Below are 17,175 nucleotides of genomic sequence, written 5' to 3'. Positions count from 1 at the left end.
TAGGAAGTCTCATTAATCTCAGCACCATTAAATCTCTGCCTCTTAATAGTTCCATTTTATTGGCATTGATTGATGTGGAAATTTTTGAAGCAAGTTTAACAGATTTCTTTTTTTTAGTTTTATCTTTTTAATTTATTTTTAAAATATTTTATTTAAATTCAATTTGCCAACATATAGTATAACACCCAGTGCTCATCCCATCAAGTGCCTTCCTTAGTGCCCATCACCCAGTTACCCCATCCCTCCACCCACCTCCCCTTCTGCAACCCTTTCTTTGTTTCCCAGAGCTAGGAGTCTCTCATGGTTTATCTTCCTCTCTAATTTTTCCCCATAACAGATTTCTATATTAAACTTTGAAATCTGCTAATAAAGCACAAAATTCTAGACAGAGAAAGGGATATTAATTCTTTAACTTGTGTAACTGATTTCTTCTCTACTAACTACACTTTAATGAAATTTATTCTAATATTCCTTTCTTTCTTTTTTTTCTTTCGACTCTAAGCAATTGATTTATAATTCTAAGTATTCACCTTTCCTTTGACTTCTAAAGGTGTGGCTGTGGGTAAGTTGAGTTGATATATTTAAGATTTAGAGCTTTTCCAAACTAAAAGAGTACGGCTGCACGCTCAGATTTTTGCCATAAAAATTAGACAAACGGGATCAAACATTTGCCTTCCACAGGAGCTCATCACCATGATGTTGTTGGTCGACGTGGATCAGCGATTTTCGGCTGTGCAGGTCCTTGAGCATCCCTGGGTTAATGTAAGTGACTTCCTCCTGTCCCTGTACTGACTCCTAACATTCCCTTTTAAAATTGCAGATTTCCTCATGATGCTGCCTCCTTTGTCAACTGTTGTGTTTGTGTTTATTCCTCCCTCTCAAACATGCCAAAATGGTTAGGGGGTCTCAGAGGGCCTCTGATATAGCTGTGCCGATGTGCACTCTCATGGTCCCTGGAACAGAGCATTTCATTTGATTCAGATGGGACTACCTTCTGACTGGGGAGGTGCATGCACATGGATGCTACCCTCTGCCCCCCATCCTGCATTCTGAATACATCAATAAGAGCAGATTTTCTGAGTCAGTACTGCTTTTGCGTTATTCCTACCAAAAATGCAGTTGACCCAAGGGTCTCCACATAAGGCTTGAGGTACTCTGGCACAGGACTTCTCAATCTTGAATATGCTCACAAGTCACCTGAGGATCTTAATAAAATGCAGATTTTAATGCAGTAGATGTGAGGCTCTGAATTTCTAAAAGTTCCCAGATGCTGCTGCTGCTGCTACTTGAGTACTAGAGTCTCATAATACATGATACATGTTTATGAATGTTGAATATGAATGTGCATAGATATACAGCGAAGGTTTGTTTAAATATTTTCATAGAGCAGAGCTTCCCCATTGGTGTACAAATATGTAAAGACATTAATACCCTCAGCCGTTGGGATAGTCGGGCAGGGCAGCTAGATCCTGGGAGTGATCATCTCCAGCCTCAAAACCTTTTCATTTACCTCAGGTTGCTAAACAAAAACTATCCTTTTCTAGGAAGTGAGAAAAGTTAGGAAGCATCTCATGTAAGCCTAATAATCAGTGTGCAAGATAGGCAGAGTGGGTATTATTATACCCATTTTACAGATGCAGAGACTGAGGCTATGGCAAGTGACTTGCCCAAAGTAGCAAAGTTTATCATGGAGCCAAAATTTGCAGCTAGGTATCCTCACTCCAAGTCCATTTGCTTTGAATTCCTATGGACCACATTATATCTACCTGTCCTTTGTTATATGTGAAAGCACCACGAATATTGCAAAAGAATGCATGTATATATCATATCGTTATAATGACTGTTCATACAAGTTAGCAATGTCTCCAAAGTAACTTACCTAGGTCATGGCACCTTTCCCTTAGATATGCTGGGAGGAAGAGGCACAGACCAGCTGCATGCAGCCTTTATTGGTGGCAGCAGTTAGTTCTGATTGATCTACATGCTGCTTAAAAGCCCATGATCTACAAATTGTCAAACTGCATGGTAGCACCAGAATCAGTGAGATTATGACCACATAGAATAAGCCAGAAAATCTAAGTTTGAAACATGGCCTTTGAAGGCTCACAAAGAGCCATAAAGGAAAGAGATTGCATAGGTTGCAAATAGCCATTTTAGATTTTTAAATACATTCTCATCAGAGGACCACTGCCTGCCAAGTCCACCCTCTGGAAGCTCTGATACAACCAGTCACAGGACAGTGAGGGAAGGGCTACCCCAGCTAGCCCCTGTGTAGGAGCAGGGGTCCTATACAGGATATATACTAGAGGAGGAGATCAGAGCTCCATCCTGAAGGAGGCTGGAAAGGAGATGTCTGGCAGAGCCAGCTCCAGCAGGATATGCATATTAGTTTTAAGATAACTTTGTGGATGTGAGCAAGTTTGTCTATATATTTGAGGGGACTGTAATGCAATTGAAAACAGCCTTAACCTGATTCCAAACCAAATAACCCTATATCCATATATATCCCAACTCTGTGGGATAAAGAAACAAAATTAGGAAGGTTTTGGCTTTTACTTTTGAAAAACTAGGTTGCTCCTAGGATCCTCCTTAGAAGGCATGTACATGTATCAGCAGTAACTTTCTGCCTTCTCAACCTACTTTGTACGCATTTTTACACATGGTCCCACTTTTCTGGTAATTAGGCTCCACCACTCCCTCTAAAACATGGACTTCTGCTGTCATTTTAGTTTTCCCTCTCAGATTCCCTAAAGACATTTCCTAAAAGCAGGGATAAACACTTAAGGAATTATCTAGGAGATTTAAAACTAAAATATACCCTTTATATAATTCTAACGGATCTTAGATTCTAAGGGAAAAAATATTGATGTATATTGATGTTAGCAGAAACTTAAAAAAAAAAACCCAAAAAACCCGAAATGTATGAAATGATTGCTTAACTTTTGAAATTTTATTTATGTAGTAACTAAATCAGAAAAATGATTATTGTCTCAAAAACATAAATGAAAAACCACATATAAGTTTTCACAGCCAGCATTTAGTATTTGTCAAGGTCTCCAAGTGCAACAAATGAACAACCAACCAATCAAAATAAATAAATTAGGCATTTAAACGGAAGTCCATTTAACAAGACATTTTGCATTTGGCGATCAAATTATCTGATCACTGCTGAGGACTCTACCTAAGGGGGAAAGAGGTAATAATAATTATCTGAGCCCTGAGGAAGTCATCAGAGAGCATTTCCTGACTCTCATTTGTCCTAATTTTGTCTGTTGCTCATATAGTGACCTTTTCAACTTGGTGCCCTTGGAATTGAAAAGGGAGTCTCTTATGAAACATAGAGTAGAACAATAGAATCAGAAAACCTAGTCAACAAAAATCACTTGTTTTAACCTTACTCCAGACTCATTTCTTCATTCATTCTGGGTGGGAATCCCACCGTGCTTCTTATTTGTTCTGGGCCTCTGCTATGTTATCGAAAGAGTCATGAGCGAGGTGTCTCAGTGGATTGCTCTAGCAAACCAGATGGACAAAAGCAGCATCAGTGTGCTGCCAGGTGTCTAGCAGAGGAATGTGGGCTTCCAGAAGGAGCATCAACTCACCCTCCTGTTGTAAGCTTGGGACAGTCATTTCACTCCTTTGAACCTGTTTTTGTGTCTGTGAACTAAAGATAATAGAATCAGCCTCTCGAGTTGTAATGAGGATGGAGAAAGGAATATATATTTGAAGGGTCTGAGAGGATAGTCTTTAAGCACAAGTACTGTGTAGGTACTTGATAGATATGTGGAGAGTTTGGGTCTGAGACAGGCAACGACTCTGTCATCTGTTGCTATGTGCTGATGAAATATAAACTCTGATGGATGTTGGTGTATAAGAAGTTTGATTAAGAAGGAGAACATTCTCATCTCCCGAAAAATTCCATTAGTGTATCCCCAGCTCCATATAGATAGGGTGTGCATTATTTGCTCTGTTGTCTCCTTTAGTATCACACCTGTTACCTCTACCATGGCTGCAGGATACCAACAGGAATTGTTTTGGCTTAAGTTGATATACCTTAGTACTCATCTGGTGGAGAACCACAGAATTTAGGCACATAGGAGGCTGAAAAAGGCATTAATACATCTTGATCATTCCAGACATTGGGGAGAAGGTGGAGTCACTTTCCCCCAAACAACACTTTGTTAATAGGAAAGATAGGTTAGTGGTAAACGTAATTGATATAGCACCCAAAATTCTTAAATAGGGTTAAATATCACCATTATAATATCCCAAAAGTATTACTATTATTATATTTTTATTTTCAAAGTGTTGACCTACTTTATCCCATGTTATTCACCTGATACTAGGGTAAAGGTCCATCTGAATGCTACAATTCTATCAGTTTATGTTTTACTTCCAGTTATTTTTCTGATTTTATTGATGAGGAAACTGAGCCTTAGAGAAGTCTCTAGCATAAAGTTCAATGGAGTTTCTAGAACAAGGTCTTATGCCTGGATTTTGTCCCTAGAGATTCTGATTTAATTGGTCTGCACCAGCATCTAGGCAGGCATCATGAATTTTAAAAGGTCCCAGGCGATTAGAATGTGAAACCAAGATTGAGAACCTCTGTCCTGGTGGGAAGGATTGGTTTAAATAAGTCAAATGTAGGTAGTTGGCCAATTCAAGACTTCCTATCACCTCCCTGGCCTTTAAATTTTATTTTATTTCATTTATCTCGCCAATCTACTCTTTTTAAGGAGATGCTACTAAAATAAATGTAAATAAGTAAATAAATAATAAATAAATAATAAATATTACTAAGCCAAGATATTCAAAAAGAATAAAGAAAAAGAGAAGACAAAATAAGAGCCTGGATAATCTACCAAGATATTCCATGCTAACAAAAAGCAGCTCTTGGGGCACCTGGGTGGCTCAGCCAGTTAAGCATCTGCCTTCCGCTCAGGTCATGATCCAGGGTCCTGGGATCAAACCCCACATTGGGCTCCTTGCTTAGCAGGGAGGCTGCTTCTCCTTCTGCCTTCTGCTCCCCCTGCTTATGCTCTCTCTCTCTCTCTCTCTCTCTCTCTCTCTCTCTGTGTGTGTGTGTGTCAAATAAATAAACAAAATCTTTTTTAAAAAAATAAAAATAAAAAAGCAGTTCTCCCCGCACAAAACTTTATATGCATTTATCTTGTGCTTTCAGAATTTGTTAGAAATTAAGAGAATCCTCAGTGATACTGTAATAATGAACAAAACACCTATTTATATTCATAAATTATAAATGATGAAATGGAATTCCATTTTCTTTTTGGGCATCTTACCCTCTCCTTTCTCCAAGCTAAAGCTTAATTTACTTCACATTTTCTCCTCCAGTACAGTGTGAATTGTAGACATAGAGGATGCATAGGCCCAAGCTGAACAGAGTCAAAGGTGCTGGGTGCCATACAGCTGGAGATGGTTAACAAGAGTCAAAAGGCCAAACCCTGGGGTGCAAAATGGAGCTGCTATTGAAGAGTGCTCTAATGTACTTGAGAGATTTTTTTAAAACTAAATCAGGATATTCTGGTAGTAAACTGCTCAAGACTGTCATACTTCTCATAAATTCACATATTATTATTAATAATAGAGTCGGATAATGAATTGACTGAAAACCAGATCCATGAGTCAAAAACAAAAATCCATGAGGGAAGGAGGAGGCATGACCCCTGGAATGGTTTCCCTGAGGAAAGACGGGAATTCACTCCACTGAGTGACTTCACATCCAAGCCTTCACATCCCTCCCCACAGCTGCTCCCCAACATCCGCTGGAGAAATGGAGACCAGGAGGCTAGATCTCCTACAGACAGCTGTGAGAGTTCATTTTCCATTTTGCAAACTAATTTTGTTCTTGTCAGTTGCAATGCTCTGCCAAGTGGTGGATGGGAATTTCTAAATCAAAAACCACTAACCTCAAACCACAACCAGCCCATGTCAAACTTCAGAAACTACTCCCAGAAACTACATACCAGAACGTATGGTAATAATACTATAACTATTTGTAACATACTGCCAGGTTTGTCACGTTTAGAAAACTCATAGCACATTTTTGGCACACAATCTATTCAGAATAATGGTGATAAAGATGTATATATAAAAATGTATGTTTTTAATGGCCCTATTTATTTTATCGATGCAAGACAGTAAGTTAGCTAAATCTCCATCATCAATTTGTATGCCTCAGGTACAGATTAGGTCCCTGCAAAACCAATTGTTTGTCTTTTAATCCAATTATGCTCAAAGCCTTCAAAATTTATATAGAAATTCTGCAGACTTTTAGTTGCTGAGGTGTGTGTGTGTGTGTGTGTGCACATGTGTGCGCATGCATGCAGACACTCACATGCACACCCTCTCTACCTTCTCTGAGACACCTTATTTCAATGGGGGAAAAAAACTGAAATGTTTTAAGATTTATGAAGTCAGAAGCATCTCTGACACCTTGTGCAGGTTGTTTCAGGACTTTCATTGCTTCAACATGAACTAATAACCCAAGGGAAGCTGAAACCTTCACTAGAATTTAAAGTTGGAAGCTTGAACCCTCAGGACCCAACATCTAAAAGAGTTGCTAAGAGTCTTGACAGGAGATCAGGACCAGGACAGAGCAGGGAAATAATAATCAAGTCCCTTCTGAGGGTGGTGAGAAAGCAAACTTATCTCAGAAATTGGCAGGAGGAAGAAAAGTCAGAAAAAGGAAAGTTCTGGCTAAGATGGAACCCCTGCTGGGGAATTGAGGAGATGGCAGGATGGGTGCAGCCCGAGATTAATCGCCCTCAGTAAGTCAGGAAGGGCTGCTCCTATGGAATCCTTACTATTTGTTCTCTATCTGCACCAAGCCTGTTCAACATTGCCTGTGTGGATCATAGGACCCTGCCGTGACCCAGTGCAGCTTCATGTCCTCCAGTGTCAGCCAGGCCCTCTGCTGCTGCCTCTTCTACACAGGATTCCAGAGCTGTAGTAGGTCACATTGCCACATCCTAGATGAATAGACAACCAGTCTCGCCTTGACATAAAAGTCAACCACATTTCCCTGGACCCCTGAAGTGCTCAGGATCCTTTTACTGCCCTCTATGCAAATGCTCCCCATGCTCCACTGAGGCCTGCATGGATATTCTCTGGTTTTTTTCAGCCCCTAATTCAATCCTTCTTTCTCCTTACCATTGTCCCACCTTTATCATGAGAGAGAGGACTCATGGAATCCTATGATTTAACCCAAGGGAGCCCTTTTGTAACTGATGCCATGCTAATGAATGCCCTGGATGGATGCAGGGTGGTGCTGTGGAAAGAATACTTTCAGACCTGGTTCAGTCCCCATCCGACTCAACCACTTTCTAGCTGTGTGACTTTGAGCAAATTACTCAGCCTTGCTGAGTCTCAGGTTGCTCATCCTCAAAATGGTCCTATTAATGCATAACATAGAGGATAATCTGAGGATTAAGGGGCTCGTATATGTAAGTGACTCGCTGAGAGCCACATAGCAGTTAATACTTGGGTCATCTTTCTTTCCTTGCCTTTCTCTTTTATCTTTGCTCCCCTCTACCCTCAAACTCCTCGGGCCTCACCCTTTCTTTCCTTACTTCATCTTGCCCCGGGTGAACCTGCACCTCCCCAGGGTGAACTGCCTCATTTCCCTTCCATCCCTGCCCTTCACTCTGATTAGCTCCAGTCTTGTGTCTTCCAGCTCTTCCTTTTCAGCAGCTTCTGATCCTGAGACTACAGATACGCCCAAGATGTTTTTGTCCTAAAGAGAAAACCCTTCCTTCAACCTACTTCCCAGTTTTGTTTTTCTAATTTGTTTATAAGCTAAAACTCAAACAAATCACTTTGCCTGTGCTAGCCTGGAACTCTATTAAGACATAATTACACATGTATGTATAATCTTGGGGGTGAGGCCCAATGGGGAACCCCTGTATTAGGCTGCTTCTTTTCCCTCAGGCAGAGCTCCAATCTGTGTCAGATACATGACACTAATACTTGGAAGACTCTCAGTAAATGGATGTATCATCCCTCATCAAATGTTCAAATGCTCTCAGAACTCTAACTCAGATTCCCGAGGCCTATTGTTTCATCCACCATTAAAAAAGCAGTTCACATATACCACTGAATTCACCCTTGTGTTTAAAGTTCCAAATTGCATAATTCTAATTCTTTCTGAATGAGGGTAGTTAGTCTTCCACCCTTCCTACCCTTAGACCCCTCTTATTAGAAAGCATTGGTTTTATTCCAAGTGGAGACTAAGGTTTTTATCTCTGGTCCTTTGTGGCCAGTTTTTTCCTGTTTTTCTCAGTGTTCCCCATCATTATTCTCCCACATACTCTTAACTATAGATAAACTGGTTAACTCATTGTTTGGCAAACAGGCCTTGAGGTTCCCCACTTGTTCATATCCGTACACCAAAACATCCATTCCCTCCGCTCTTAAGCATCAGCTGCTCCTCATCATTGAAGACCAGGCGGGATTCCATCTTCCTCATGAAGTCTGCTGTGTTCACAACTGAAGATATGTCCTGTCCTCTGAACTCCTTCCATGTTTCTAGCTGAGCCATGAGGTTACATGCCTTATGACAGCTCTTTCTTATCTTGTTGATCTGCTTTACTATTTGATATTGTGTGCATACTTTGTCTCTCAATTAGCCTACAAGGTTCTTGTGGGCAGGGACCTTTTTTCTCTTACCCCTGCCATCCTCGACATAGCCCAGGACAGAGTAAGTACTTCATATGTCCCTGTATATGTCCCTTCCCCAAGTATGATCCCACTGATAACCTAACTGACCTTCTCTTTCTTTTTCTTTCTTTCTTTCTTTCTTTCTTTCTTTCTTTCTTTCTCTTTCTTTCTTCTTCTTTCTTCTTTCTTTTCTTTCTTTCTTTCTTTCTTTCTTTCTTTCTTTCTTTCTTTCTTAGATTTATTTACTCATGAGAGACAGAGAGAGGGGCAGAGCATAGGCAGAAGGAAAAGCAGGCTTCCTGCAGAAAGCCCAATGTGGGTCTCGATCCTAGGACTCCGGGATCACGCCCTGAGCTGAAGGCAGATGCTCAACCACTGAGCCACTCAGGCGTCCCATCCTTCACTTTATTTCTGAGTCTTTTTACAATGCAGATTTTTAAGAAGTTTTTGAATTCTCTCTGCAATCACTGGAAAGCATCCTTCCTCCAGATTTGATTTCAGATGTGACTTAATAAGCATAATAGTGGATTCTTCTAGTCATTAATAAGTCAGTCCAAGAATATCGCAAATTGATATTTGTGTGAGCAGGGTGCTGAACCAAGTGCTTATATTAAGGATTACAGAAAATGTGGAAGATGTGGTGCCAAAGGCAAGAGTTCAGAGTAGATAATATATGATGTATATATAAATATAGATATGTTATATCTATGTCTGTCTCTGTATATATAAAACTCTAAACTCTCTCTATGAATTCACATATATAAGCTATATATATATATATATATATATATATATATATAGAATCACCTAACACCAAAAAGAATGTAAATAGTGCAGATATATATATGTATAAAATGAAAAAGTATTAAGAGTTTACAGAAGAACCATTATAATGAATTACACTTAGTAGAGGAAAAATGTTTTGGAACAGGTGATTTAGACCCATGTTTTGAAGAACAAGAGAGGCCACAGGCCTATAAGAGCAAAGCCCATGCCTAGTTTTGCTCACCATCTTTCCCCACCTCTTGATATAGTACCTGGTCCACTATAAACATGCAGTCAATAGTGACTGAATAAATGAATAGCCAAATGCTGAAAGAAGGAAAGCCTAGATTATGTAAAAGAGTAAGCATGTAATGCGAGGGAAGTAGCAATTTATTTTCCTGTGTGGAGCCAAGAAATAACATGCAAAATGATGGAAAGGAAAGAGAGAAGGAAAATGATGAATGGCGTTGAAGTCTTGCCAGGAATTTGGGTTTTAACAGATAGTAACAAACACTTTATTATCCCTTCATTCATTTATTCCACAAACATGTATGAAGCATCTACCGTGTGCCAAAGCACTGTGCTGAGGGTTCTGTAGTGAACAAAATGTACTCTCTGTCTTCATGGATTGGGCAGCCTTTTCAACAAGAGCTAGTAAGTGGTGGCACATAGTTACGGCTCTGGTTATTGTTATCCTAACGGTATTTAGCAAAGGGGAGCAGCCTGACTAGCTTCCATCATAGACAGCTCCGGCAGAGAGCAGAAGCATTCGTTAAAATAAGCCTCAGTATGAAGTATGTCAGAATCACAGAAGACTTGAAGGCAGTAAGGAGGATTTAAAACTTAAGGAAGAACTTTTTGCCTGGAAGGTTGTCTGGGATTATAGAATGGTCAATTGAGTAACAGTGGAACCAGACAGAGTTTATTTACGGGCCCTCGCATGACTCCAGGACTGTCAGATTCCTCGTTTTGGGGTCTGAATGATAGGCTAAGAGGATAAAACTCTTGGCTCAGAAAAAAAAAAAAAAAAAAAAAGAAGATGATGATGATTATGATTTTTTTTTTTTTTTGGTTTTTCAGATTTAACTTGCCCTTTGACATATGTCCCTAGAGCCATGGCTGAGATCAATTTTATTAGAAACCAAAACCAGAAATAAAAACTTTTATTTAGGAACAGAACTCTGGGGGTCAGATGATACAGCAAATTAATTTAAGGGCGGATGTGGAAACGAATGAGACCTCAGAGCAATACTTTCAACAACAATGTTTAATGAGAAGACATTGGTTACTTTATTTCTGAAATCTTAGGAGTTCTAAGATCACCACTTGTAACTAGATCTTGGCTTCATTTTCCATTTATCTCATTTTTTTTATTTTTCTCCTTTTTTTCATTTCTTTTCTTTTCTTTCTTTTTTCTTTTCTAGGATGACGGCCTCCCAGAAAATGAACATCAGCTGTCAGTAGCTGGAAAGATAAAGAAGCATTTCAACACAGGCCCCAAGCCGAATAGCACAGCAGCCGGAGTTTCTGTCATAGCAGTAAGCATCTGAAATATCCACCTATAACTTTTTAAAAGCAATCCACCCAAGAGACAGGCATTACTCAGGAGATTCCACCCAGAGACAGCAGAATGGGTCATTTCTTTAGACAGCTCAACCATCTAATGCACTGGGGGAGGTTTGGGGCTTATATGTATTATGTGTTTTTGCTGAACATTTCCCTAGGAATCGCATCATTATCCAACACCTCCAGGGTGTCTTGCAGTATATATAAATTTCATGATTTATTTTTTAAAGCAGTAAACCTCCCCCACAGTGGACTCTGTGCCAATGCAAACTTTGGGGCTCTGAGAAAAAAGAGTTCATAGTGTCCTTTTGCCAAGGCCTGGAAGGAGAGGGAAGCTAGAAAGACAACACCGCAGAGAGAGATCGGAACACTATAGATCTTTGTACAAGACCCATATGAAAGCCAAAACATAGCAGAAGGCTTGCACAGTAAGATTTTCAGCGAAATTGAGTTGCTGTGAACACCCAAAGAAATAATGGTGTCTTGCTCCTTAGAAATTCCTGTTTTTAAAGTTGAAAGTCTTTTTCCATTTACCATTTTATTGATGTGGCTGCACAAGGATTTTTTTTTCTGTTCTATACATGCAGACATACACTATATGCAATTTGATAGCAGCTCTAGGCAAAGATTAAATTGGGCAGAGAAATAATGAAATCTCATACTTCCTGGTGTCATATTCTAGAGTAAATATATTCAAGTCCCCAATTACTTGAGTTTTTAATAATTTCCTCTTTTTTTCAGAGTATGTAAATTTTAACAGCATATTCAATGTGGAATCGCTTGAGCTGTTTTTCTTTTCTCAAGAAAGAACTTAGACACTGCAGTATCTAATTTTAAAAAGTATATATGCTGCGAAACAGTACCTTATGCTCGTGAGCAATACTGAATGTTTCACCACTTCTTCGGGTGTTTTATTCTCTTTTCCTTTTTTTTTTCTTTCTTTTTTTGGTTGTACTAGAGCTCCAGATAAATGAAAGACAAATAAGTGACATATTTGATACAATCCATCCCAGATCTGGGTTACTAACTATTTGATATGAGCTTCCAGAATTTGCAGGTGGCACAAATGTATATACACTTTCTTGTACTGTTTGCATTTCATGTTTTTTGACTGAACCCTTTCAACATGAGTTATGAGTGAATAACTGGCTCATGAGCCCACTCACTGTGTTGAATAGAATGTAGACTCTTTCAGATGCTACTCAGTGCTGCTGAGGGTTTTAAACTGCCAGTTGTTCTTTTCGCCCTCTCTCTTTAGTTTGTTCTAAGGAAATGCAGTGTAGAAGTACATTGTCCATGTCTTTATAGATGTCAGTGTTCTTTGTTATCAGCTAATATTCAGCCAGTAATTTTTTTGGAATTAACAATCTTATGGTGATTCTCAACTAAACCTGACCTTCTCTACTCTGTTTTCATCATTCATTCAAGATATGTCTATTCCAAAACATTCAGTTCCACAATTTTCTTTTGGGATGGACTGCCAGCACGCTTTTCCATGAAAAAGACTGCTTTCCTGCTCCTGCTGAGGGCTTACAGCTGCTAGAAAGGGTGCTTTTCCACCTTTGTCATTTTGTTTTTATTTTCGTTATTCTTGGTCTTTTATTTTAATTGGTCTTTGGTTAAGTTTGCCTTGGTTGCTCAATAATGGTTTGTTCACAGTATTCTGGGAGTCTTATAATGATTAAGGGCAAGAACTTCAGGGCAATTTTTTCCAATGGATAGACAACACAGATTTGAGAAGAAATCCTACTTTAATCGAACTGGGATAAGTTTCAAAACCTAATCCATCTGAGTTTATTAAAACTTTATCTAAGTAGATCTCAGAAAACGCCAACTAGTATTTGAAGATCACGGTCTACCGATTTTTCCCCACTGAATATCATGATTGGACTATCCTGAATACAATTCCATGTTGGTTTCTCGGTTCATCACTAACATGTTTCCATGGAAACTGTACAAACTAGCAATATACTTATAAATTGTGAAATGGACTGTGTATGGCTGAGTTACACATTAGTTGTGTGCTTATTGAATCTTCTTTATTCACTACAAAGATAAAGAAAAATATCAATTTAACTCAGACTCAAAATAATTAACTATTTGGAGAAATATCTGGAAAAGTGTCCACTCTAAAGCACAATTCACATTAGTATCGCTAGTATTTCAAGCATTAAAGAGAGTGCAACTATAAATTTCAAGGGTTGTATCAGGAGAATCTGGCCTGCCATGATTACGCATTTATGCACCCTCTCCAGAATGCTTTTCTCTCATAAATATGCACACCCTCCATTAGAACCTGGGAGAGGTCACCAGTGGCAGGACGGGGCTGGAGATTAAAAGTTGGCCAGTTTGGCTGCCTTCATGACTAACTTTCAGAATAGCATTGGATAAGTCAATTTATACTTCACACCAGTTTTCTCATTTTTAAAGGCCAAAGACTAAGTCTCAGGGGACTATCACAAGAGGAGGGAGCCCTGGCATTAAATGATTAAATGATTACATGACAGTTGACCCTTGAGCAACACCAGCTTGAACTGCACGGGTCCACTTAGATGTGGATTTTTTTTAAATAAATACATACAAGACTGGAGTGTTTTCTCTTATGATTTTCTTAATGACATGTTCTTTTCTCCAGTGTGCTTTATTTATACAGTATGTAATACTTATCCAAAATATGTGTTAATCGATTGTTTATGTTATCAATAAGGCTTCCTCCAGCTAGCAGTAGGCTCTCAGTAGTTCAGTTTGGCAGGAGTCAAAGTTATACATGGATTTTCGACTGTGCTGGAGGTCAGCATTCCTAACCCTCTCATTGTTCCAGAGCCAACTGTATTCCAATTCAAATGAAGGTTTTCCTGCAAAAGAATGATATTCTGCTGTGAGACAGAATATGAGCAGTAGGTAGAAAGAATTTCCTTTATAGATGGTACATTCTGTAAACACCATTTGACAATTTAATAATGCAATATAATTATTAATTCACATTCATGAAAAATTCCTTTATAATTAATATAATTTTGTAATGGCTTCTATTGATGTAGAAAAAACTGACTGCAGCATAAATTTCATTCAAACAGAACTTTTTCCCATGGGCATGCATGCTCTCCCCAGAGGCTGTAAAATAATGCATTGTATTTTAAACTGCCTCTATATTTCCAACTGATTGGTTGGAAATTATATATACCCTTTAAAATGAAAAATTCTACTATTAAGACTGTTGTGTTTATCAGCTTGTATTTTTCAGGAAATCAACAATTAAATCATTAGCCTATAGCTGGCATTTCTCCTTCCTTAGTTAGAAACCTAACTACCCACTGGAGATCAGCAATGCTTAGAAAGGAATTCATGGCACTTCCTTCCTAGAGTGACAGAGGAAATAGAGCATACTGTCATAACAAGCAGGATCTCGTCACAGAAGTAATATGTGACATGAGCGTCTCTTAGCCTGCGCTCACGGTTCTGAAGCTCAGTGTTCTTTGTTTCTGTTGTCATTTTTTCCTTCTCTGCTTTCCACGCCCTACATCATTAAGACCAAAGAAAGGACAAATGATAACTTTGTATTAAGGTTGCAAGAGGTCCTCCAGTTGGTCAGGAGAGTAATTACCAGTAGGAGGCTCACCAGGATCATCCAGCCCTTCTAAAAGGAGAAAGGGTGTTCTGACACTGAGGTCAGGCAACAGGATTAGGTGGGAGCCCACTGCTGTCCTTGTAACTGCAACACTGCCTCTCAGAAAGACTCCATTGTCCCTTTACTACCTTTTGCAGTAGTTGGGGGATAAACGTGCGTGTGCGCACACACACACACACACACAGGCAAAACAGAACAGAGAAAGGGAAACAAAAGGTTATTAAAATGCAATTTATAGACATAAAATGGAATTAGAGATGACATTTTAACGGTGGACTTCTTGGGAGCTGAGGGAGGGAGGGAGGCGTTATTAGATTTGCTCAGCTTGATGAAGAACCGATGACTAAGATGTCAGTTCCAATTTATTTTTCCTCATTTAATTCTGTTTATTATTTTAACTGATAATTTTCCTAATGCTTTAAAGTTCTTCTTTTGCATTTTGCTCATGCAAATAGAGCACTTTAGTCTAATTGAACAAATCCATACTAATCAGTGTGCAAATAACTGTGATTCTGGGAAGCTGAGTTGTACATGAAAGCCAGTAGCACTAGCACATCCCCATGTGTCCTGTTATGGGACACTTTGCCTGTAGATGGCAACAGAGGACTAGTTACTAAGTAGCCAACTCCAAGGACTGAAACAGAAGCGTAGGACTTCATATGACTCCCTAACAGCAAGGATACTTGGATTTTTTTTTTCCCCTAAATGAAACGAAATGCACTTTTTTTTCCCTTTAGGATTAAAATCTCACATTGCTGTTCCGTGAACACTAGGATAGCCTAGTTTGTAATCAGAACACCAAATCCTCCAAACAGTTTTTAGTTTGAATGCCTGGTTCGCCTGGCATGTATTTGTGAATACATGCCTTTGTGAATTCAGAAGTAGGAACTGTCAGCAGGGCACCAGTACCACACTTGAAAGCACTCATGAGCGTCTCTCTAAAGAAAAGCGTGCAAGTTGCATCCTTTCATGGGCGGAATGGGGGGTGTGGGCATATAGCATGATTACTGTTTTCCAATTTGGGGACTGAATCTTTCATTCCTAGGTAGCCAAAGGCTAACATCTTATTCCAGGATGAACAACTTTGAGAACTTACCCTGTCTTCTATTTATTGTACCTTTTGTTAATCATAAGCACTTAACTGTACATATGTATTTTTAATATACAGTGAAAACTCTTTCCTTTTATTTTCTATATTTTCAGGGAGAAAACTTACTGTTTTATATCTTTTTAGTTCAGAAATGTAATTAAGATTACCTTTAAGAGTAGCTCTGCTTTTGAAGATTAACTCTTAAAGAAAGAAATCCAAACTGCTGTGACTTGTGAGGGTTCTTTTCATCTTTTATTTCATATTTATGAAGCCCTCAAATTTAAGCCTGATGGGGTAGGATGGGGAGGAGGGAGTCCAATCTGCTTTCTCTTAGGTGGCTAAAACTGATTTCAGTACTTTATTTAATTGTAAAGCATTTTCCATTCTATGGCATATGAAGAGGTGTTTATATCTTTTGAAATTGAGAGGACATTATTAAATGTGCATTCAAAACCTTGTCTGACAAATTAGATCTATTCTAACAAATTGGCCTCCGAGATATTCATGAGGGATTAGTGTCTTTTCTTGCCTTTTTATTTTCAATGTGCAGATTTAGGATATTAGCTAGTCACCCTACAGAAGAGGCATCGTAACTATATCTCAATATATAGTCAATGAAGAACAGCTTGGTCTGGAGTCGTAATTCTCTAGCACAATGTCGATCCACTGAGTTGCCCCCATTTCTCTCTGCTCAGCTGGACCACGGGTTTACCATCAAGAGATCAGGGTCTTTGGACTACTACCAACAACCAGGAATGTATTGGATAAGGTATGAGATGGTGCAGCTCAACAGTCAGTGTTTCCATGGCAACGTGCTGGCAGTCTCCATTAACCAGTTCCTTCAGTGGATAAACATGCTTTTGATTTGTTATCCAGTCCATATGCTGCTTTATCAGTTTCATTTTAATCTTGATTGAGATGCCACACCCCCTCATTCCTTTTTTTCACCCATTATTCACACTGACATTTGCCAGCTTTCTTTCCATTGCACATGCTCAGTATCAATTTTCCTTACAGTTAAAAGGACAGTATATTTAGCATTAATGCCAAAGCCTTTTCCTGATGTTGCTAATTAAAACAATGATTTCTGGCGCTCTTCTGTCCCTTAACAAATAGAAGAACAATAGTGCCTTCGCGTATGTTCTACAGAAGTATATACTGTCATTTTAAAGTCATCAAGCCCAACCTTGACCTTTCTAGATGGATGAAACAATGCATTTACACGTTAGCAATAGAAGCTCCTCCAAGTACAATGAGCTATAGAATGCATTGTGTGTGTTGGTAAGCTTGTGTTTTCAAATTCTCCACCTTTTTGTTTTGTTTTGTTTTGTTTTCGTTTTATTGTTACCTCCCTCCCCCCTGGAAATCCCTTTATGTACTAGCTATTGCATGAATTTATTTTACAGTATTTTGTAACTGTCAGATTACTTAGCTGGCTTATCTGCAGAAG

General features: G+C 38.9%; 1 protein-coding gene across 5 annotated transcripts in view; it reads left to right on the top strand.

Moving 5' to 3' along the window:
* The window catches only part of DCLK1 (doublecortin like kinase 1), a 335,386-nt gene that overhangs the window by 299,809 nt on the left and 18,402 nt on the right, over positions 1 to 17,175 (top strand). For 4 of the 5 annotated variants that reach the window (XM_055317266.1, XM_055317267.1, XM_055317265.1 and 1 more), the window contains 2 exons: positions 682 to 762; positions 10,866 to 10,979. In XM_055317266.1, the coding sequence (XP_055173241.1) occupies positions 682 to 762; positions 10,866 to 10,979 (195 nt within the window). Of the gene's footprint in view, positions 1 to 681; positions 763 to 10,865; positions 10,980 to 16,420; positions 16,495 to 17,175 lie in introns of all 5 variants that reach the window. The other variant, XM_055317269.1, reaches the window with a different exon arrangement.

The sequence above is a fragment of the Nyctereutes procyonoides genome, unplaced genomic scaffold (genome assembly GCF_905146905.1).
Source record: "Nyctereutes procyonoides isolate TBG_1078 unplaced genomic scaffold, NYPRO_anot_genome, whole genome shotgun sequence".
Lineage (NCBI taxonomy): Eukaryota > Metazoa > Chordata > Mammalia > Carnivora > Canidae > Nyctereutes > Nyctereutes procyonoides.
This window is presented reverse-complemented; position numbering and strand designations above follow the sequence as displayed.